A 23,722-nucleotide genomic window follows, 5' to 3' on the forward strand; every position below is an offset into this window, starting at 1 on the left:
AGGACCATGGACCATTCCAAAACCTTCATTTTGTATTTATTTTTTAAGGCGGTGTGTTTTGGTAAACTGTAAAAGCAGCTAGGTACTTCTCTTAAAGTACGCTGTAACAAAGTATTTTCACACGTAACAAAGACACATGAAAACATCCCTCAAAGTTGTCCTTTTTCACCCCGATGTATGATCAGAGTTGCCTTAAGATTCACACGCACCACATCACGTAGTCACGTCACGTCAGACTTAAGGTGTAAGATTATTTATTGTGGCCTCATAATATTAAAATAAAATTATATAGTCACTGTCGGGAGAAAACCTTGGACGTCCAAATATGGTCAAATTCATTTTGATCACAAATCGATTCTAATGGTCCGTCCCTACTTAGTCTGTCATTTTTATGTATTTCTAATCAATGTTAAAGCGGTGAAAATAGCAAATACTCAAATAAAGCACGATTTCACAGCCGGAGGTGTGTGCAACTCGATGATGTGTCCTCCGTCTGCTGAATGCTGCTTTTTTTTTTTTTAAGACAATAACAAGTGAAAATGGTAAAGTTTGCTGGATTACATTGTCTTGTTTGTTCAATATGGATTGATGAAATGCTTCTTTGCAAAAAGACCCCCCTCACATATGAGGTAAGTCTCCGTTTCATTTCGCCGGGAGCTCTGATAAGTAACGGCAGTGATATATAGATGACGTGCACGACCAGTGGAACCAGTCGAAAGTGATATATGGTTTGTAGACAATGATAATCTAGACATCTGTAACAGAATAGAGGATGGTAATTACCACGTGATTTTTTTTTTTATCAAAATTGTGCGTCTCTTGCACTGACACATTATTTTTACATCTCCGATTGAAACAGTAAATAATAAATTCTGCCTGTGTGAAAGCCACATGTCTAAGCTCTTTAATTATATTGCAATTATGTTTCTGTCTGCTACAGGGGCTGAGATATTAATCATTTTGTGTTGAATTTCTGGGGAAACTTCAGGTTTAAAGGATAATTCCAAAGGCGACCTTAGGTTTTGGGGAGCTGTTGAGACGGGCGCTGGGTTAAACCATAAAGAAGGCATTTTGTCAAGGTGTAGGAGCCAAAATGAAGATATATTGTATTGGGCAGGTGTGTTTGCTGCTGTGATGTTTCAAAGGCTGGGGACACGATGGGGGCTTCACATGAGCGCGGACTTTGAAGTACTCGGATGTCACTGGCTTGGTTTTTGTACTCTTTTCATCAATTCAAGCATCAAATTACTGATTGAATGTATTTTGTAGGTAGTAATATGTGGACGTGAGTGTGCAATAGCAATACGGTATAAGGTATTATACAACTTGAACTTAGCAGTGCCTGGGAACTCCAAAAAGCTGGCGTTTTTTGGAGGTTAATGTTTTTTGCAGGTTAATGTAAAAAAGTGTAGCAGATCCTGACCAGGTAACCGCTGGCAGATATATTGAGAATCCTTCGTTCTGGAGTACGCTGGACGTATGAAAAATAATACACATAAATGGACAAAACTTGTTTTACAACAAAAATACATACGAAAATAATATTTCCCTTTTACTCATGTGTTCTATCATCAATCATGTACACTGTCATCAATCACTTGTGTGTCTCCCAAACACATGAGCTTTTGCTCTCTATTCAGAAGAGTACTTTTGTCATAATAAACAATCTTTTAAACAACATAATGAGTATATCTTGCAATTTAACTAAATTAAATTTAAACTCAACGAAATTGCATTAAAATCATTATGATGGCTGCCTCCTAACTGCGATTAACGTGCACCATTTTAACGGAGGGCTACAGCCATAGTCGTCGATCCCCAATATTACTAACCTTGCTTGTTTCATCATGCATTGTACACCACACACAACAATGAATTTCGAAACAATCCGCAAATTCCCAGGAGCAAAAAAGAAATGAACGAAAGAATACATTAAGTTGCTGCGTCATACTTTCTCGACGCCTTTACATAGAGTCACAGACCAGATTTAAATACACTTACGGCACTTTTAGCTTACATATAACACATCTCTGGGTATCAGGGCTGAATGATTTTAGGAAAAAACTGTATTGCGATTTTTCTGACTGATTGCGATTTCGATTTAATTTGCGATTTTCGTGAAATTAAGCTTCAGTGCAATACTGTAGTCACAATGTACAGTAACATTTACAAACATGACACAAAATGCCATTATACCATCAAAACATTAAAAGCTATTACTGTAATAATGCAAGGACACTCAAGGGGTTTTGTGAAGGAAGCAGTCCTTTTTCAAGTTTTTAAGTATAAATATGCATTTATGTGCAATTGTGTATATAAAAATCAATTTTTACCCCCAAAATGTTTTACATTTTGTACTAATGTTCCTTGTACATAAGTCAATATTTTCCCCATATTTTTGCCAGAAACTTAACTGCTTCAGAGACTGAGGGCTTAGCGGTATGGCTTGAAATACATATAATGGTATTATTCGAATCTTTTAGTCCTAACAGTAATGGTGAGTGTAAAAATCACAATGACATTATTTGTGATTGGGTTATTTAGGCCGTTGGCGAGTTCCGGCCAGTTTAACGCGTGTGCTAAGTTGCTCATGTAGCCCTTGCTTGATTTTTTTGTCTGGACACGTGTTGAATGTAATACAACATTTGTGTTCATAACTGCTGGATCTCCACCCTTACGCGGTTCTAGTCAGGCTTCAGTAAAAAGTCTACTGTACACCTAAGCACATATTTTGCTATTATCGGCTATGAATTTCACTTTAGCGATTAGCACACTTAGCGAGCCCTTGTTCGCCTCCGTGGTGCAAATGCTACTTGTTAGTGGGGTCGTTTACTTGTCGCAACGGAGGAGATGATGCGCAGAACGCAGCTGGTGGGTGCTTTGCACAGACTTACATAGTATGAATAAAGACTGTGCTGCTACAGGCCAGGCTATCTTGGCGCCTAGCATTCGATCAGCCGCGAACGAAATGACTTCCGGGAATACGGGTGACAGCGTGTAGTAGGACAACGCTTTTTTTAAAAAAAACTATCCACAGTAATGCCACTAATGGTGAGCGCCTGGGATAAGTGCCCTTTAAAGAAACTGCATCTTTTCCGATCTCGATATCATGTTGTCTGAGATTGCGATTTCGGTCCCAAAACGATAAATCGTTCTGCCCTACTGGGTATACATATGTGCTTATAAACATTTGTAGTTATAGTTAGTGATGGGATGAGCAACGCTGGTGCATCAGCACTGTGCCGAGATCTCAATAGTGAAACCCCGTAATGGTGCGTGTATCGCTTTAACAAAAAATCATGTGAGCAATACAGGAAGTGTGTCGTTTGGCTGTGCCATGTCAAATTGTGTTTATAAGGAAGCAAACTGTATCGACATGTTGTGGGTTTGTTGGATAGAGATTGAACACTTTGGTTAGCAAAATCCCATACATAAGTTACACGTTATCTCTTAATTTTATTAGCTAATTTTTTTATATATATTACATGCTCATTTGAGCCTTTACACAAACAAGCAGATTTTGAACTCAAACAAATGGAGCAAATACAATATACAAAGACCACATTTTAAGTACAAAACTAGCAATTGAATAAAGATTTAATATTATTTCACAAGATAATGTTGGGTCAGCATGCAAGTTTATCCTTTTTTACATAATGTGACCTGCAATGATTTTTCATGTACAGCAAAGGTCAGTGTTGACTGAGCAACACAGTATCGATACAGTGTCAACACAGTTCGTGTACTGTGTCAATACACTATATGAGGTATCATCAACCCATCACTAGTTATAGTAAAAAGAACTGACCTGGATGTATGAAAAATAATACACATAAATCAGCATCGCGGGACACCTGTTGCTCTTTCTCCATTGACTTGGATTATTAGCTTCACTTCCGCAATACATCGCGATCGCTACAGGTCAATCCAGTGTCCACCATGCAAACCAACATACTGTAATAATTTCTGAATATGAATTACACAGAATGAAATACAGTGGTACCTCTACTTACGAAATTAATTGGTTCTGGAAGAAATTTCTGAAGTAGAACATTTTGTAAGTAGAGATGTGTTTTCCATGTAAATGCCCTAATACATTCCAAGCCCCCCAATATTCAGACATAAATGTTTTATAAAGTATAAAAATGCATCAAAACATATAACAAATACATGTTACAATTAGATTATTGCACAATGAATGAGAGTTGTGCATAATGTAAAAAACAAAGACTAGCGTAAAGAATAAAAAGGATGGCCGTTTACCTTTTAATTGCTGTCCTCATTGCTTTTTGCCCTCTTTGGTTCACGTCCTCTCTCAGAAGTGGTTTTTGCCTGGCGTTTTGTAAATGAACTGATTTAATAACGTGGAGACCGTCGATACATTACCGTCATATTCTTTGGCGAGTTCAACCAAACGCATCCCTTTTTCATACATCTCTATTATCTCTTGTTTTGTTTGTATGGACAAAAAAACTATTTTTTCTTTTCCTCGTTTCTAATTCACGTAAAACTATCGGAACACATCATGGCCCGAGGGGCGAATGACGAGGACGCCGCATAGACACATCTATCACATATATATCTATCTACCTGTTTATCTACACACATAGACACATACGCTAGAGGTCCCTCTTAGCCAATGGGAAGCCAGGAAAATACTAGGTAATAGCCAATGGCAGAGCAACTATGAATATGTTCCGTCCAGGAAACTCTGGATCTGCGAGTAGCAGCCCATACTTTAACCTTTCGTATCCTGAAATTTCTTTCGTAACAAGAGGCAATATTTACCTGTTGATGCGTTTCGTAACTTGAAAATTTCCTATGAAGAGACGTTCGTAAGTAGAGGTACCACTGTACAACAATTACAAAAATCCAAAAGTGACTCTTTCATGGAAATAAACATATATATCTATGTCTCAACAAAACACTTATTTTGTGACTAACACATCTGTGGCTCCCAGTGCTTTCTTTTCCATGGAAACCGTGTCTAAATGGCTTTTGAGTGTGAAAGTTTTCTGACCCCTGGTTTAGACTGCGAAATGTGTGAATCCATCTGTCCTGTTTCTATAATGCGGAATGTGTGAATCCATCTGTCCTGTTTCTATAATGCAGGGGTCAAAAACGTCTGCCCCACGTCAGACGTTGGACTTCATCTTTAATTTCTTTGGAGCTTGTTCCGGTCTCTTTTGTTACAATTTGTATAATCCGACTTTTCAGTTTGTCATCAATATTCCTCTTGTGAGTTTCATCCATCGTATATTTCTGAATAGTATGTGCAACTGTAGTCACAGGAACATCAAGCTGCTTGGAGATAGCTCTTAAAGCCTTTACCTTTAACATGTTTGTCTATAATTTTCTTCCTAATTTCCTCAAACAACTCTCTCCTTGCTTCCTCTTGTCCATGTTTAGTATGGTACATACTATGTGACCAAATAGCACGGTGACTAGTACTTTCACTCTTTGAATAGGCCAACTGACTGATTATAAGTTTGACGACACCACTGATGTTAATTAGAGGACACACCTTGATTGAACATGTCCCTATGGTCACGTTATTTTCTTTTCTAGGCATCCCATCATTTTTATTCAGGCCTGTTTCATGAGTTTCTTTTTAAAAATAATTCTGTTGAACCACAATTAAAAATCTATATAATTTTCATTGATTCATTTTCATTCAGTTTGTATGTATTATTACTTTTGTCAGATTCAAGTTATTTCTGTGACCACTGTGGGTTAACAGAGGCGTATGAGCCCTTTCATGTACATTTATGTAATTCACCAAGTTGACCGTTAGGTGTCATCATTGTATTGGTTTTCAAACCTGTTTAAGTTGGAAGTACAGTAATCACTTTGCAGCTGTGCAATTAGACAGAGGGAGCAATACAGTTGTTTGACCATATTTAGTTCGCCAACATTTCACTTTCATCAAAGGACTTGTCGGTGTGATCAAGCGCGTCCAACCACCCCACGTCTAGTTACCCTCAATGGCTTAAAGATAAATTTTGCCACTACAAGAGGGGTACCAAATATTTTGTCCATGTGTACATGGAATAATAATTTACTTTTTCTTGGTTGTAATAAAAACTCAATAATTGAAATGATGAAATTAGTATTAAAAAGGGGTTAAAAACTCAATATTTGGTAGGTTTGAGTGCGTCTAAATTCCTTCGTGACAAAAAAAGCTGAAAGAATTGTAGCTTTTTATAGCAGTTGGCATGTATGTGTATATTTCAGAGGGTAGTATACAGTATTTGAGGAGAGCACAAGGGTTCAAACGAAAGCTCTATGAAGGAGTATACATCCAAGCAGCAGCTCTGAGAGGCAGTTCATGATCAGTGGTAAACTTTTCTACATTCAAGGTGCTCAAAACCTTTTTCTTCACTAACTGATGAGTGATGACACAACATCTGGAGCAACTGGGGGTTCATCATCTTGCTGAAGGACACTTTGGGGTGGTTACAACAGCTCAGGTTTGATGAATCCACCAACCACAAATGAGATGCATGCATAAACTATGCATGAAATAACAGTTTCAATTGGTGAGAAAGTTGTTAAGGTGGCATCAAAGCATTAGACATGTTAACTTACTCATTTACTTACTTATTTTAAAAAAGCATTAAAATTAATTCAAAAGATGGTGTAATGCCTCAACACGTCATCATTTTTCTTAAAACACCATTTTTTATTATTATGCTCAAAACCTTTTTTTTTTTCATCAACATCGGGAGCAACAGGGGTTCATTATCTTGCTCAAGGACGCTTTGGGGTGGTCACAATAGCTCGGATTCAACAAATCCACCAACTACAAATGAGATGCATGCATAAACTATGCATGTAATAACAGTTTCAATTGGTGAGAAAGTTGTTACGGTGACATCAAAGTATTAGCCATGTTAACTTACACATTTTAAAAAAGCATTTACATTTATTCAAAAGATGGTGTAATGCCACAATACGTCAACATTTTTCTTAAAACCAAATTTATTATTATTATTTTGAGTAATTTTGCAGGGGGGAAATACTGTTGTGGTGGTGGTCTGATCAGAGTGGTCAGAAACTGTTATTCATTAGTCATTGTCAAACCCTTTTATTCACTCTAAGATGCAGTGACAATTTCAGAAAATGAATAAAGTGAACTTGTGCTTTAAGGGACACTTGGATGAGCTTAACATTGGCACTTGTATAATAGGTTTGCATTACATCAGTACTAAAATGCCCACCTCAAAAGACTCCGTAGTGATTTAAGCAATTTTTTTGTGATTAGGTTTATGACAAATTTCCCCGCCCCTTTTCGGCGTTATGTTTTTCGGTCCCAGCTGTCCGCGTCACGGGAGGGAGCCAAGGGTGGTAATATTGCTCGCTTTGTCAGTTCTGTTGTCTAAAACGGCGACCGATCGCCACCAAAATGCAAATGCACATTACTAATCTTGTCCACTTCAACCTGTGAAAGTATAAAAGTCTTCTGCACAATAGTTTAGATTTATTGACAAAGCATGATCTCATCATGATCACCTCCACAAAATCAAAAATACCATGGCGATCGCTTCTCCACTTACACAGGCTGAAGCGGACAAGAGCATGAATGCGCACACGAACCCCGACTAGTTTATATTTCGGACATTTAGTGACACTAAACTCGTGTCAACTCCCAGGAGGGAGATGGCGGCTTGCAGCGTGCAGCAGGGCAGGCAGATTGGAGCTTTATACCCCCAAACCCCTCCGTTTCTGGCTAAATGTAGGATAACGGGACGGCTAATAGCAACAACTAGCTTCAGACCTTTTAAAACAAAAGGAGTTAGCACAACATTAGCTCCTTACTGTCCGCGCAGCGTGTGGAGGTGATCATGAGCCTGTGTCTTCATGTCGCGGGGTTGCCTCCCAAGTAGTCGCATGCATTGTCCGACACCGCTTGCAGCCGCCAGCAAGCGTCGCTGTTCAGCAAACAAAAAGTACCAGCAAGGAGGTTGACTGCACAGGCGAGTGTGGCCGCATTGAAACGTACCATTTCGGCTGTTACGTTAACACGGCGTGTTGTCGGTCAAAAACTGTGGCCATTCCTCATCCAAGTAAATATGCACATCCACACATTCCCACAACCACGGAGAGGTTAATCCTTTTGATATGTTGAAGTGGTCATTAGTAAGGATGTCCACATAAATTTTGGTGCCAATTTATCACCGTTTTTGGATGTTATAAGCAATGAAAGTACAATGATTTCCAATGGAGAGTTTGTAATCGGTCCCTCCAGTGACTCCGACCAAACAAGGATAGAACAGTAGGCGGCGCAGCTATTCTCCTCATTAACAAGAGGCATTATTCATGGAGTCACTTATTTCCTAATTTCTCCCAAATGTATTGATAAAACAGAAAATGACAACTCTTTCCATTTTCCTGATTAAAAAATATATAAAATGAACTTGTTAGTGAAAACATGGCCATCCCGGCTCCACCGTCCCTTTAATAAATTGAAACGGTTCATTTGTAAAGAATTAAAATTGCTTTCCTAAATTTCCTCTTTAAGAAAGCCTGATTGAATTTGACAAATGTGCAGTCATTTGTTGGTTTGAACTTGCGAATTGTGTTTTGCTTCAGGTGTGGCCCGAACATTCTGCTAAACAAGCTGGAGGGATATCAGCGGCCATCTCTGTGGCAGTGTTTATGTCAAGAAGATACATCTGGGAAAGATGGAGCTCAGGCAAAAATTACACGACAGTTTGACAACAGCATTATCAGCGGCTTCCAGTTAGCAACCCTGTCAGGGCCGATGTGTGAAGAGCCCCTCATGGGGGTCTGCTTCTCCATTGAAAGATGGGATGTACAGTCTTCTAACTCACCACATCAACATAGCTCTGAGGAAAGTGCCACATTTCCAGAGCATTCGGAAGCTAGCAAAGCACCAGAAAGCATTGATGCGTTAGAAGCCACCCCCACTGAGTCAAGTCAAGCAAAACGCTGGCAAGAGACTACCTCTGCAGACTGTTACGGGCCTGTGTCAGGCCAGCTGATTGCTGCCATGAAGGAGGCATGCCGCCATGCTTTCCAGGCTCAGCCCCAGAGACTAATGGCTGCGATGTACACCTGTGAAATTATGGCCACCGCAGAGGTTCTGGGTAAGAGTCTGGTCAATCTTGATCTCTTCAGAAATGATTACACTATGTTTTGGTTGTTGTCTTACCTTGTGTTTCCTCCATTTGCAGGCAGAGTATATGGTGTTCTTGGAAAGCGAGAAGGCCGCATCCTCAGTGAAGAAATGAAAGAAGGAACAGATATATTCATCATCAAGGCTGTTCTACCTGTAGCAGAGAGTTTTGGTTTTGCAGATGAAATTCGCAAGAGGACCAGTGGGCTGGCCAGTCCACAAATGGTCTTCAGTCACTGGGAGGTAATTAATCAGCAATCCCATATACAGTTACTAGAAAAGTATTTGAACCCCTTGAATTGATCTTGATATCTGCATACACTGGTCTAAAATGTGATTAGATTAGAAGCCTGAGTGGCGGAAGAAAGGTGAAACAGATATTTAGTTATTGCTTTCAGTTATTTTTTTATGTTTAATATACTGTATTATTTGCTGATATTTACAGCAAACATTAAGCATTTTAAGCAGCTTTTCAAGTTGTAATTTATTTTTATTTAGTTTGATCGATTTTGTCAAAACATCTCAAGTGCAGTGAATGTTCCCTCTAAACTGTACGCGCACGCAGTCGCGCATTGTTCTCACCTGCTGTGCACGGCAAATGTATACAGCGCATAAAAAAAAAAATCTCACCTGAGTTGGCTTGCCATTCTGCCTTTCCATATTCGCCTCAGACAAAGAAAGTGAATTGTTGATTAGGCACGTGGTTGACGGAGCGGAAAAGGAAAATGAATAAAAAAAGAAAGTGATGAATGTGTGGGAGCGTACCAAACAGACAAAAATGTGCACCAGTGTCGTGTTATCATTGTCACATTGACCTTACTCGCAGAAGTCCATTTGGTTGGTTTTACCTAGTCTTGGGTCCTATACGTGGCTTCTTTACAGTGATGATAATGTTGCTGTACCTTACTAATATAATGTTTCCTCTGCGAAGAGCTGGGCTCTGGTAATTTTATGACCTACCGTCAAAGTTGTGGCTTGTTTATTTCCATGGGAGCAAGTGCAGTATGAGCTAACGTTACGCTTGTAACAATTTTCGCTCAGGATATTTAAAAAAAAACATTTTCTTTTGAAATTAGTCAAACAGGTTGAAAATGAACACAAAAATGCGGTGTGTTTGATCAAAATAACACGTTAATTGGAGACGCGGCGTTGTGTTCCTTCATGCTGTCCACTCGTCATCTCTCCAACACCCTCATAGTCGACCAGGGAAAAGAACCCTGAAGTTTGAGTGAGAATATCTCTGCACAGTTGTGGCATGTTACCGTGATGGCTGGATGTAATCTGTGTTCAGTGTGTTTCTTTGATGTATACTATTCATTCATTCATAGACTAACCGCAAGTATGAATGTGCACTGGAAGCTACAATCCGCCCTTGTGGGATAAGTAGTTGTCTGAATCTGAATTAGGATTCCCAAAATTATTTCTATTTGCTAATCGCCAGCATATTGATTTTTTAATTTTTTTAAAATAATATAACATTCTGTTAATCTCCAATATTGTGGTTGTAGAATCACACAATCCAATCTCCTTTCCTTCCTCAGGTGATCAGCAGCGATCCATATTGGGTTCCTACCACTGAGGAAGAATACGTGCACTTTGGAGAAAAGGCAGACTCCGCAAACCAGGCACTCAAATACATGAATGCTGTCCGCCGCCGAAAGGGCCTCTATGTGGAGGAAAAGATAGTTGAACATGCAGAAAAACAAAGAACTCTAAGCAAAAACAAATAGACAGACAAAATGTCCTTTCTGCTCCATCAGATTTAGACTCAGTCATTTTTGCCGGAACCAAAATGCTAAATCTGTCAGACTTGAACTCTAAGACTTTTAATGTAATATCCATTCCGTAGTCAGGCATGACACCACAAATGTTGGATTTCACCTGATTAAAGTATTTGTGTAAAAGCTTATGTCTTATACAGAATAGAAAATAAATGGGGTTTTTTTTGTTTTTTTTTTGCAATTTAATGTGGCTCGTACTTTTTGTAGGATTCAGAGCAAGAAGTCATCCTTTCCTTAAAGCAGAAGTCACCCTAAACATATTTTTTTCAAGAATATGTTCCCAGCAGGCCCACTAGTTGAAACACGGAATTCTGATAAATATTTTGTATTTGTGGAATAAGTGCTAATCCACTCGTTTTTAGCCATCTCGACTGAAAATGACATCACAACTGCTCACAACGACCGATCACGACTCAGATTCAGAAAATAGGTCAGCCGTGATTGGTGGTTGTGAGCAGTTGTGATGTCATTTTCAGTCGACAGAAGACAAAATGGCCACCCCCGAAGATGGCTAAAAACGAGTGCATTTTGCTGCTTAACTTATATCCCACAAACACAAAATAAATCAGAATGCCGTGTTTCAACTAGTGGGCCTGCTGGGAACATATTCTTGAACAAAAATATGTTTGGGTTGACTTTCACTTTAAGAAGGCTAATTCAAGTAGGGTAACCTTAGGTTGACCTTTCTCTTCAGCCTCATACAACAGTTTAGCCCAGGGGTCGGCAACCCGCGGCTGCGGAGTCGCATGCGGCTCTTTCATCCTTATGTTGCGGCTCTGCGTGGCTTGGGAAAATAAAAGTGTCTGACTGAAATGTGTTATTTGTCTCAAAAACGTGTATCCTCTCTTTTTATTAAGTCAAAGTTTTGGCCGCTTTCATATGTGGTCCTAGATCTGGTAAGTGTCCTGGCGGTTCAGACTGCGGTCACATTGCAAAAAATCAATCCGACATTGACGTCAGGAGCTCAAAATGCGCTCTGCATGGGCGGAGGGATCAGTGCTGACAGCGGTGAGATCGACTCTGCACTTGTTTTGAGTAACAGTATTGGCTTTATATTTGATTTTCATTTAATCCCACTTGAAACACTGGTTGGACGACTGGTTGCAATTGAAGGAAAGATGAATGTGGCCAAGTACAGAGATACCCTGGAGGAAAACCTCTTCTAGAGTGCTCAGGACCTCAGACTAGGCCGAAGGTTCACGTTTCAACAGGACAATGACCCGGAGCACACAGCTAAAATAACAAAGGAGTGGCTTCAGAACAACTCTATGACAGTTCTTGACTGGCCCAACCAGAGCCCTGACCTAAACCCATTTGAGCATCTCTGGAGAGACCTGAAAATGGCTGTCCACCACCGTTCATCATCCAACCTGACATAACTGGAGAGGTTCTGCAAGGATGAATGGCAGTGAATCCCCAAATCCAGGTGTGAAAAACTTGTCGCATCATTCCCAAGACTCATGTCTGTACGAGCTCCAAAGGGTGAATCTACTCAATAAAATGCCTCATGGTCTGAATACTTATACAACCATATGATTTCTTGTTTTTAATAAGTACTGCATAAAAACAATTCTACATTTCTGTTGGAGTTTAAGATGGGGTGCTGAGTGTACTTTAATGTGAAATAAAATGAACTGGTTTGATTTTGGCAAATGGCTGCAATGACACAGAAAGTGAAGCATTTCAAGGGGTCTGAATGCTTTCCATAGCCACTGTATATGTATATCGTTGCTGTCCTGTGAAAAACATGTATCTCCAATTTTGTAAACTAATTCTCACAATGCGATGTCTGTAACGCGGAAACACTATTCATGTAAACTAAGAAAAATGAAAAAAATGGAGATGTGTTTTTCACAGGACAACAACGATATATAGTATACAGACAGAGCTGAGCAGTCCGGCCCGGCCGGACTCCCATTTTTGGGGCGGGGGGGTGACACGTTTTAAGCAAGGATTTTAGTCCGGTCCACTAAAACAAAAATTGCATCCGAACATTTCAAACTAGTTATCCAACTGCACAGCAGACTTTAACCCTCATGCCATGTTGACGTTTTTACCCCTCTCGCGGTATTTTGACCAAAAACTCACAAGGGTCGCGGGGCGTGCTGGAGCCAATCCCAGCTGTCTTCGGGCAGTAGGCAGGGGACACCCTGAATTGGTTGCCAGCCAATCGCAGGGCACACAGAGACAAACATCCGCGCTCACAATCACACCAAGGGGCAATTTAGAGAGTCCAATCAACTTATCATGCATGTTTTTGGAACGTGGGAGGAAACCGGAGTACCCGGAGAAAACCCACGCGGGCACAGGGAGAATATGCAAACTCCACACAGGGAGGCCGAAGCCGGGATCGAACCCACCACCTCTGAACTGTGAGGCGGACGTGCTAACCAGTCGACCCACCGTGCCGCCCAATAACTAAGTCATTTCTGAATATTTTTTCACTTTTAGCCACTCAAAATGTTCAGTGGCACCAGACCTATCCATACATATATAGTTTTCATTTATTTATTTATTATGCCCTCTATGGACACAGCAGCTGTGGTATGCTAATAGCAAAACTAACTATGCTGTTTATATCTAAAGAAATAAAATAAAATTGGAATATTTCATATGACATAATTAGAGCATTGAATAAGTCACAACAAAAAATTTTGGGGGGAATGTCCCTATTTTTGACAATGGCAATTTCCACCTTTTTACCCCTCTCGCGGTATTTTGACCAAAAAATGGACATCGCTTTGAAGTGTGATAACTAAGTCATTTCTGAATATTTTTTCACTTTCAGCCACTCAAAATGTTAAGTGGCACCAGACCTATTCATACATAGTATTTATTTATTTATTTATTATTCTCTCCCTGGACACAGCAGCTGTGGTATGCTAATAGCAAAACTAACTATGCTGTATATATCTAAAAAATAAAATTGGAATATTTCATATGACATAATTGAGCATTGAATAAGTCAAAAAGTCATAACAGATTTTTTTTTTTGCATGCCCATTGTTTTTTTGTCAAGGGCAATTTCCCAATTGTTCTCTCCCTCGTGGTGACACTTGGAAATGTGATAACTAGGTCATTTCTGAATATTTGTTTTTACTTACAACCACTCAAAATGTTCAGGGGGATCAGACTTATGCATATACATATATAGTTGTTATATGTTTATTGTTGATGCCCTCTATGGACAATAAAAGCAGTATTGTGCTATGAGAACTAAGTCATTTATGAATATTTAGATTTTTTTTTTTAAATATATGTTATAAATCAAAGTGAAATGTTATATAAGGTAATTGAATCATGAAAGGTTAAAAAAAAAAGATCACAACTGAAGAATTTAGAACAGAATTCATGTAAATCAAATGAACAACTACAGAACTAAGCACTATAACAATAACACCACACTCTGACAACAGTCTCTTTGTCGTGGTTGTAGTTGATATAATTTAAAAATTATTCTTGGCTTTCTTTTTCTTCAAAATTCCTCGAACCATTCAGTCAACAAGTGCGTTTTGTTTACGTTCTCACTGCAGACTGCACGTCTTCAAACGCGCGCTCACACACACACACGTGGTCACAAAAGCTTGAAGTTACATACGTCTGAAAAGGCAAAGCAAAAAGCAAAGCAAAATTTTGCAAATGGCAGCCAATGTCACCCCGGAAGCAGAAACACTACTGGGATGACCCCAGCATAATCAGAAGGTTCTTATGTTGGCGCCACCTAGAGGATTAGGGCTGTTTACACTCTCAACACTAATGCGTAGTACACAACTCACACAATAGTTTCATTCGGTAATCATTGAAAAATGCACGAAAACACATCAGGTTTACAGTGCATCCAAAATCATGATTTATAATGGGACTCACAAACTCTCACTGCACAGAATAAGTTTGTGGGTTGATGTAATCGGACACACGTACACAGCCTGAAAGTCTTGGGTGCGCGTGCGTGTGAACGTCCGTGCATGTGCACGTGCACGCACGCACACCCTCACATTCATATGGTAAGTTGATTGGACTCTCTAAATTGCCCCTAGGTGTGATTGTGAGTGCGGATGTTTGTCATGGTGTGCCCTGCAATTGGCTGGCAACCAATTCAGGGTGTCCCCCGCCTACTGCCCGGAGACAGCTGGGATAGGCTCCAGCACGCCCCGCGACCCTTGTGAGGATAAGCGGTATCGATAATGGATGGATGGATCTCACACACACACTCACGCGCTCGCGTATACACACACGCACGCACACGTACGTTTCTTGTCAATAACAATGCAGCTTTTTAAGCATGGAGCGCCACTCCCACAGCGAATACACCAGCGAAAGCAATGAGATCCCATTTGCATACAGCATTTTCATTTTCCAATATGAGCGCACGTATTCACTTGCACACGCACGCACGGCTGAGGCGCGTGTACGTGAGTGCATATTCCTGTACGTGCACGCATGCACGCACACAACTGTCTTTTCTCAAATAAAGGTGACCCGGAAAAAATCAGGTCATGCAAACTCATGCCACGAGCACATACGTCATCTCGAAGCAAAATCATTAGTTGTCCTTTAGCGTCACCTGGTGGATTAGGGCTGTTAACACTCTAAAGTCCAATTTTAGATATTCACGGTCACATAATGTTTTCATCGGGTAATCATTGAAAATGCACGAAAACACAAGCTGGAGCTTCTGCCACAAATCTGTGAGTCCCCACACACTATCAATCAATCAATCAATCAATCAATCAATCAATGAATCACATTTTATTTATATAGCACTTTTCATACATAAAAATGCAACTCAAAGTGCTTTAAAACATTCAAAGCAAAACATAGAATTATCTTCAATCAAAAGAAAAGATAAATTATTTAAAAGTTGTTGAAAGCCAAACTAAAAAGGTGTGTCTTGAGCTTCCTCTTAAAAATATCAACAGTCTCTGCAGACCTGACGTCCTCTGGCAGGCTATTCCAAAGGTGAGGACCAAAACAGCTGAATGCAGCCTCGCCATGCATTTTGGTCCTCACCCTTGGAATAAATAAAAGGCCGGCGCCAGAGGACCTCAGGATCCGCGAGGGCTGGTATGATAAAAGCAAATCAGATAAATAAGATGGCCCAAAACCATTAACACATTTATAAACTAATAAAAGTACTTTAAAATCGATCCTGAAACACACAGGGAGCCAATGCAGCAATTTCAAAACTGGCGTAATGTGCTCCCGCCCTCTGGTTCTCGTCAGCAACCGAGCGGCTGAATTCTGCAGTAGTTGCAGTGGTGAAATGCTCTTTTTCGGGAGGCCAGAGAGCAGTGCATTACAGTAATCTAAACGACAGGAAATAAAAGCATGCATCGGCACTTCCATGTTAGCCTGGGAGAGAAACGGGCGGACTCTGGCGATATTCTTAAGGTGATAAAAACCAATCTTGGTTACATTTTTAATATGAGGAATAAAACTGAGCTCAGAGTCAAAAATGACGCTAAGGTTCTTCACACAATGTGAGGGATTCAAAATGTGTAGTTTTGGTAAAAGCTTCTCTCTCTGACCTTCGGGACCGATAACTAAAACCTCAGTCTGATTGACTAAAATGCAATTTAAAAGGGTATCAATGGGTCCTGTGTCATCAGGAGACACGGCAATATACAGCTGCGTGTCATCAGCATAGCTGTGAAAGCTGATGCCGTGTCCCCTGATGACATCCCCAAGGGGAAGCATATAAAGATTAAAAAGTAGGGGGCCTAAAATCGAACCTTGAGGAACCCCACATTTAATTTCATGGGTTTTGGAGGAACAAGTATCCATACTTACAAAGAAATATCGGTCTGTGAGATAGGAATAAAACCAGTCAAAAACAGTACCAGAGATGCCCACTAGATTTTTAAGTCTATTTAATAAAATTTGGTGATCTACTGTATCAAAAGCAGCGCTTAGATCCAGTAGCACCAAGACTGAGTTTTCTCACGTCTGCAGTGCACCTAAAATCATTTAAAATCCTTAAAAGAGCAGTCTCCGTACTGTGGTTCATCCTAAAACCAGATTGATATTTCTCCAAAATATTATTTGTATTTAAAAAATGATTCAACTGGATGAAAACCAGTTTTTCTAAAATCTTACTTAAAAACGGTAAGTTGGATACGGGTCTGTAATTATTAAAAACGCTCGGGTCAGAACCGCTCTTCTTCAGAAGGGGCCTCACCACCGCCGTTTTAAAGGCAGCGGGGAAGACGCCCGTCTGAAGAGAGCAATTGACTATATTTAAAATTTGTTCTTCAAAAAACCCATAAAATGTCTTAAAAAGAAATGTGGGAATAGGATCCAAAAGGCAGGTTGTTGGGTTTACCTGGGAGAAAACTCGAACAAGTGTCCTTGCATCAACCAGGGCAAAACTTTCCAGTGTTTCCTCATGTAAATAGGATTGTCCGGGTTTATTAAAACTTGTGTTTTGACGGGCTAAAAGACTGGATCTTATGTCATCGATTTTACTTCTGAAGTGGTCTGCAAAGTCCTCACAGAGAGCGTCTGTTGGTCTCTGTGGGGACTTATTAAAATCAGAACTAGTTAAAAGTTCCAACTACAGCAACTACAAGTTGGTGCCGTGAGAAATCAAGACAGAAAGTGTGGTCGTGCAAAGAGATGGCTCGCCGGTTCCCTTACCATCTCTGGACAGGCAAGGCTGTGATGCTGACGGCGTGACACCCACGCAGGACGGGGGCGAAGGACCAAGAGTTTGCTGTGTTCAAGCTGCAGACAACGCGCGTTCGGAGGATGCCAATCACCCCCAACCCATCTTTTAGAGACTATTGCATGCGAATGTCTTAGAGCGTGTTTTATTGGTTTTATTCTATTTATGATTTTAAGTGGCTGGTCAAAATTGCTATGGCCAGCCCATAAAGATTGTGTTGTGAACTACACGTGTGTGTTGTCAAGTGCTGCCTCACTCATGGTCCAAACTAGGAGGTATTGCCCAATTGGCGTTACCACCCTTGTCACACCTGCGTGAGTCAACATCATTCCATGAGCGTCGATTTGGTTCGTCGAGTGCAGGGTCAGCACGATGCTCACATGGACGTACTGCAGGGAGTGGTTCACTTGGATCTGGGTTGGCTGGAACTAACTTGCTGCTCCGTGTCAACCTTGTCTTCCTCTTCAGAGTCTTGTTCATTGTGAAAATGTGTGTCCACTAATTCTCGTGCACGTCTAATAGAAGGTGTTGTGCCTGGGCTCATGAGTTGGCTGGGTTGAAGTATCTCTTAAGCTGCAGCCTCCAAGACCTCAGATGCAGCGAGCGCTGCTTCAGCCTCACCCTCTTGCTTCAGAGCGTTGAGCGTTGCCTTGATGCGTGCCTTTTCAACTTCCATAGTTTCCGGCGCCGCGCGAGTGGCAGCCAGCTACAGTAGCTCCGGCTCATCGGTGAGCCTTTTTGTGTGTTTTTGTTCCTTAATATTACTCTACCTCATACCTTTTTCATAGTTGATAGTCGTAACTTGCGTAGCAATGGACACCCAAACTGCGGTATTCTTGCTGCTGCTGATGGCTATTTTTTGCGCGATCGTGTCCGGCGACTTGGCTCGGAGCCGAGCCCCCATTGTTTACAGCCGGAATCAGCTGTTAGCACTCCGTGCTAACCCTGCGCCGGCTCCTGGGGCGAGACCCGATATCCCCCGTGAGCTGAGGAGGAAGAGACGGGGATCTCGTGCAGGGTTAAATGCCGGGAAAGGAGGAGACAATACCATCCCGTCCTCCCGTCTGTTATCATGGGAAATGTTAGATCGCTCCCCAACAAGATGGACGAGCTAGCGGCGCTTACCCGGCATCAGAGGGACTTCCGGGAGGCTAGTCTGATGCTATTCACGGAGTCGTGGCTAACAGCGCTAATGCCGAACGCGGTCGTAGAATTGGACGGCTTCCAAATCATACGCGCGGACAGGACGCAGGAGAGTGGAAAGAGGAAAGGAGGAGGGCTGGCTGTGTTTGTGAACGATAGATGGTGTAATCCTGGGCACATCACGATTAAGGAGCAGCTTTGCAGCAGGGATATTGAGCTGCTAGCTGTTGGCATGAGGCCATTCTACATCCCACGAGAGTTTAGTCATGTGATCGCGGTGACCGTCCACGTCCCACCAGCTGCCAGCGGCGACACAGCCTGTGATGTCTTGACTGCAGCAGTGAGCAGGCTACAAACACAGCACCCAAATGCCCTGATACTCATCTCTGGTGACTTCAATCATGCCTCCCCTTCCTCCTCTCTGCCTTCATTCACACAGTATGTCACCTGCCACACCAGAGACAATAAAACACTGGACCTTTTCTATGCCAACACCAAGGAGGCATACACATCACTGACCCTCCCCCCGCTGGGCAAAGCTGATCACAACCTGGTGGCTCTCCAGTCTGTGTACAAACCTCTGGTCCGGAGGCAGCCAGCTGTGACCCTCACGGTTCAGAGATGGTCTGGAGAGGCCGAGGAGGCTTTAAAGGACTGCTTCAGCACAACTGTGTGGGAAGTATTCAGCGATGCTCACGGGGAAGACATTAGTAGTCTAACGGACACTGTTACAGACTATATAAATTTCTGCATGGAGAACACCATACCCACCAGGACAGTAAGGTGTTTTTCCAACAAACCCTGGATCACACCAGACATAAAAGCTCTCCTGAAGGAGAAGAGGAGGGCTTTTGCGTCAGGCAACATAGAAGAGCGGAAGACTGTGCAGCGCCAGCTGAAGAGGAGGATCAGAGAGGGGAAAAGGTCCTACAGGAAGAGGATGGAGGAGCAGCTGCTGCAGAATAACGCCAGGGCTTTTTGTGATGACTAAAGCCGCAAATTGGCACGCCCACTTTTGGGGCGTGATTTTTTTTTTTGTTCTCCATCTCAGGCTGTCAACGTCATCACAGGGATTGAGGCTTGATCCATGTTGTTCCTTGTTTTGGTTAGTCACGCTCTATTGTCACCTAGTGGCTGAAAGTGATTAATTGACACTCAAATTCATTTGCACATTCCTACTTCCATTTCAAACTGTGAAAATATAAAAGCGGGTGGCACAATATTTAGTTTTTATTAACATCAAATGTGAGCTGCTATGAGGAAAACACACTATGACCTCCACAAAATCAACCATACTGTGATGATCGTTTTTTCTCTTTTTTTTTTTACCGGTTAGGATGGACAAGACCAGTAATGTGCATATGAATTTTAGTGACAATTGATTGTAGTTTTCGGACATTTAGCGATGCAAACGTATTTTCTCATAGCAGCCAAGTAGACATGGCTGTTGGCTCCCGCCTGCTCCCGCAGCAATTCATATCAGAATTAGCTTTCGATTGCTAACAGTCAAAGTTAGCAGAAGGAGATCTATTTCGTAGCGTCCATACATGAGGGTTCGTGTCTCGGACGAGCTGCCCGCTCGAGTAGGAGTTAGATCCACGCCGCCACCGGTCAGCCAGTGAGGAGCGCCGTGTTTGCTACAGAGGAGGTCTCGTTGTGGCGAATGCTTTAAATTCTGTCCAGCCAGAGATACAGCGGCCTTGCCAGGCGAGTGGGCCGGCCGGTGTGTGTCAATTTTGGATAAATACAACCTCCGGGTTGGCTTGTCGAAATGTCAAAAATTTAACATCACCGGACTTCCAGCTAGGACGTCCCTTCAGCCCAGTATGGCCATTTAATGCAGCTCATTTTCAGATAGGCGGCGCAGGGGTGGACCTCTGAGAAAAAGTAAGTCAAGCTAACACTTTAAATCTATAACAACCTATGAGTAATTGAGCTCATGAGCTAACGAAAAAAGCTTCTCGGAACACAATGTGTGAGTATCTTGGTGACTTATGACATGAAACGACGTATCTGACAAGTGCACCTCAGCTTAATGTAGGCTGCTAATTTCTTGCACTTTTTGGTCACACATGGAAAGGTTAATCGTTTTGTGATGTTTGCTTTTTTGTGCTTCTCCAACAAATCCTTCAGTTGTCGCTTCTGCTCAGCAGACAACATGCCGTCCGGGACCTCTGATTGTGTAGCAGCCACCTGTGGGGGCGCAGAGCCTTCAGTTAGGGCGAATAAATCGCCTTCATCAATGTGATGGACCACTCCTAGACGGTTTCCAGAGTGCAATTTCAGCTCCTCTGCAGTCAGGTTGAGCACCCTTGCCACCGTGCACCCCTTCTCTACTGGTGCCACCGTTCGTGCAACGACCAGTCCCAGGGTGTCCCAGAACTCCAGCTCGACACAGCCCAGATAGGGCCTCATGAGAGGCATGGTGCTGGGTGGGAGGCCCACTTTAACAGGGACCAGCATTTCTCTGCAGGGATAGAACAGTGTTATATCAAAGGACACCGAAATATTACAACAGTCGGGTATGAAATCAGTGGCATGCATAAGAGGAATATGCACATCACCGACATGTAGCAGACCACAACCCACATTCAAAACAACACTAGTCTGTAACATGAAATCAAAACCCAACAGAACCTTCTGTGTGGACTCACCCACGGTGCACGAGTCCACTGGGGAGGCAGGGGCCCCTTCCCCCGTGCAGTTCTTTTGACCCTGCGTTGGCATAACTGGCATCCGGGTCACTATGGCAGTTTCCCGACTCCTGACCGCGTGGTGATGGAGAAGGATCTCACATCGCACCTCGGCTGTCTCTCCTCTGCTGTGTGCGGCCCCCGTGAACCGTCGTCGTCCTGCTGGCACGATGAAAGAACAGAGCCTGCGTCCCGGTCTTCTCGCTCTCTTGGGGACCATCCTCAAGATGCCGTATCCTCCCTGCGGCTCACGTTGTGGAGAACGGCCCCTCGCACTCTTGTCCCTCCTGAAGTCGCCGCCGGTCGACCTGCAGCCATACTCTCCGCAGTCACAGCGACAGGCGCTGTCCTCCACGTGCCCCCGGGTCCTGCAGATACTCTCATAGTAAGGGTGAGCCACTCCGGCCACTCTAACTCCCATGCCGGCATGTTCTCAGCTCCCTGACTTCCGTCTGTAGGTTGTCCATCTTCCTGGTGAGGCTCTCCACCACACGGATGAGACCCTCCGTCAGTCATGCCAACCTGGGACCCACGGCGACCCAAGCTTAGCCACCCCGGTAGGATGTGGGAAAGGTGAGGGCCCACCAAGCGGGCAGGTCTTCAGTGCATACCTGGCACGCTCACAGCGGCTAGCAATGGTCATTGCCTCCTCGATGTCTGTCGCCCCAGCTCGTGGCATTTGGCTTGGAGAGCAGGATCGAGGCCCGCCAGGAAACGCAGAAACTTCTGCCCCTCTATTGCAGGCTTGGCATAACTAGGAAACGCCTCCGCCACAAGTCTGGAGATGTCAGCAGCATAAACCTCCAAACTCTCATCCACCTGGCGAGGACGTGCCAAAATGCACATCTGAAAATACAACAGAAACTGCTTCTGTCCAAATGCCACATGCAGCTTCTCTTTCATGCATTCACAGTCACATTGTACATCTGCGGGGAAACTGTCCCATAGCAGGAAAGCAGCCCAATCCATTCTGGTGGGAAAATATTGACAAGAGTCTCTCTGTAGCTCGCGCCTCGCGCTCCCGTCGTCTGTGCGCACACCGCGGCTTCAAACTGCTTAATCCACGTAGCGAACGGCCTCCGACTATCCCCGCTAAACGGCGATGGCAACTCGACTTTAACTTTAAAGTCACTCACAGAACTGTTCCACATCGAAGGATATTGGCAAACCCCGTCTTCCACATCCGACGCATTCTCCATTTTCCCCCGGGAAAACATCTCCGCCGTTATGGCAAAAAAGTTCAAATTGTTCCAAAAGGTCAACAAAGTACGAAGCAAAAAAACAATCCAGTTACCACTGCCACCAATGTAACATCCGAGTTTAGGGGGTTCCAAAGAACTCAAATGGCAAATGATAGGTGAAACTACCTCAAATAAACATAACTAGTGTCAGAAAGACTGGGGGGAACCAAGGTTTAGTTCTGCTTTGGTGCGTTCCTTCTGTGTCTCTTTAACGGTGGGACTTCCTTTTCCTCACACATTTCCTTTTCTTTGCTCTTGACATCGTTCTTGGTGTGTGTCAATTGATAGGAAGTAGGTACTCTGTTTATGTGAAATATTGCCTACCTGTTTAGAAAATATGTTAAATATGTTTTATTTCGGGCGGCACGGTGGTCGACTGGTTAGCACGTCCGCCTCACAGTTCAGAGGTCGCTGGTTCGATCCCGGCTCCGGCCTCCCTGTGTGGAGTTTGCATGTTCTCCCCGTGCCTGCGTGGGTTTTCTCCGGGCACTCCGGTTTCCTCCCACATTCCAAAAACATGCATGGTAAGTTGATTGGATACTCTAAATTGGCCCTAGGTGTGATTGTGAGTGCGGATGTTTGTCTCTGTGTGCCCTGCGATTGGCTGGCAACCAGTTCAGGGTGTCCCCCGCCTACTGCCCAAAGACAGCTGGGATAAGCTCCAGCACGCCCCTTGTGAGGAGAAGCGGTACAGATAATGGATGGATGGATGTTTTATTTCGTGGTTCGCGTGATTTGCGCCGTGACAGTTGCCGCGTTTGTGACGTTGGGAGTTACGAGAATTGGTGATGCTAAAAATAGAACAGTGCTGCGCCAATGTGGCGGACAGTACTGCGACAGTGCGACGGACAGAATTACAGCCCTCATAGCTGTTGTTCTAATGTAAAAGTATTATTGTCTCTTTTGGGTTTGAGTTCACTTTTATTCAAGCTCTTTCTTATTTCTTTCTGTTTCAGACCACACACACATACACACAAAATATACTCAGAATGATGCAACCTGACACCAATTAAAGCATTCAAGAACTTCCAATCTCCTATCTCCTGATTCTCTGACCAGAA

The 23,722-nt window shown here is 42.7% G+C and overlaps 1 protein-coding gene across 2 annotated transcripts in view; it reads left to right on the forward strand.

Moving 5' to 3' along the window:
* Positions 1-11,733, forward strand: part of efl1 (elongation factor like GTPase 1) — a 105,795-nt gene extending 94,062 nt beyond the window's left edge. For both annotated transcript variants that reach the window (XM_086025846.1, XM_086025847.1), the window contains 3 exons: positions 8,593-9,110; positions 9,198-9,382; positions 10,681-11,733. In XM_086025846.1, the coding sequence (XP_085881972.1) occupies positions 8,593-9,110; positions 9,198-9,382; positions 10,681-10,869 (892 nt within the window). In that variant the 3' untranslated portion in view covers positions 10,870-11,733. The remainder of the gene's footprint in view (positions 1-8,592; positions 9,111-9,197; positions 9,383-10,680) is intronic.
* Positions 11,734-23,722: the final 11,989 nt, after the last annotated feature.

This window comes from Filicampus tigris, chromosome 3 (genome assembly GCF_054856515.1).
Source record: "Filicampus tigris isolate MCC_2025a chromosome 3, RoL_Ftig_1.0, whole genome shotgun sequence".
Classification (NCBI taxonomy): domain Eukaryota; kingdom Metazoa; phylum Chordata; class Actinopteri; order Syngnathiformes; family Syngnathidae; genus Filicampus; species Filicampus tigris.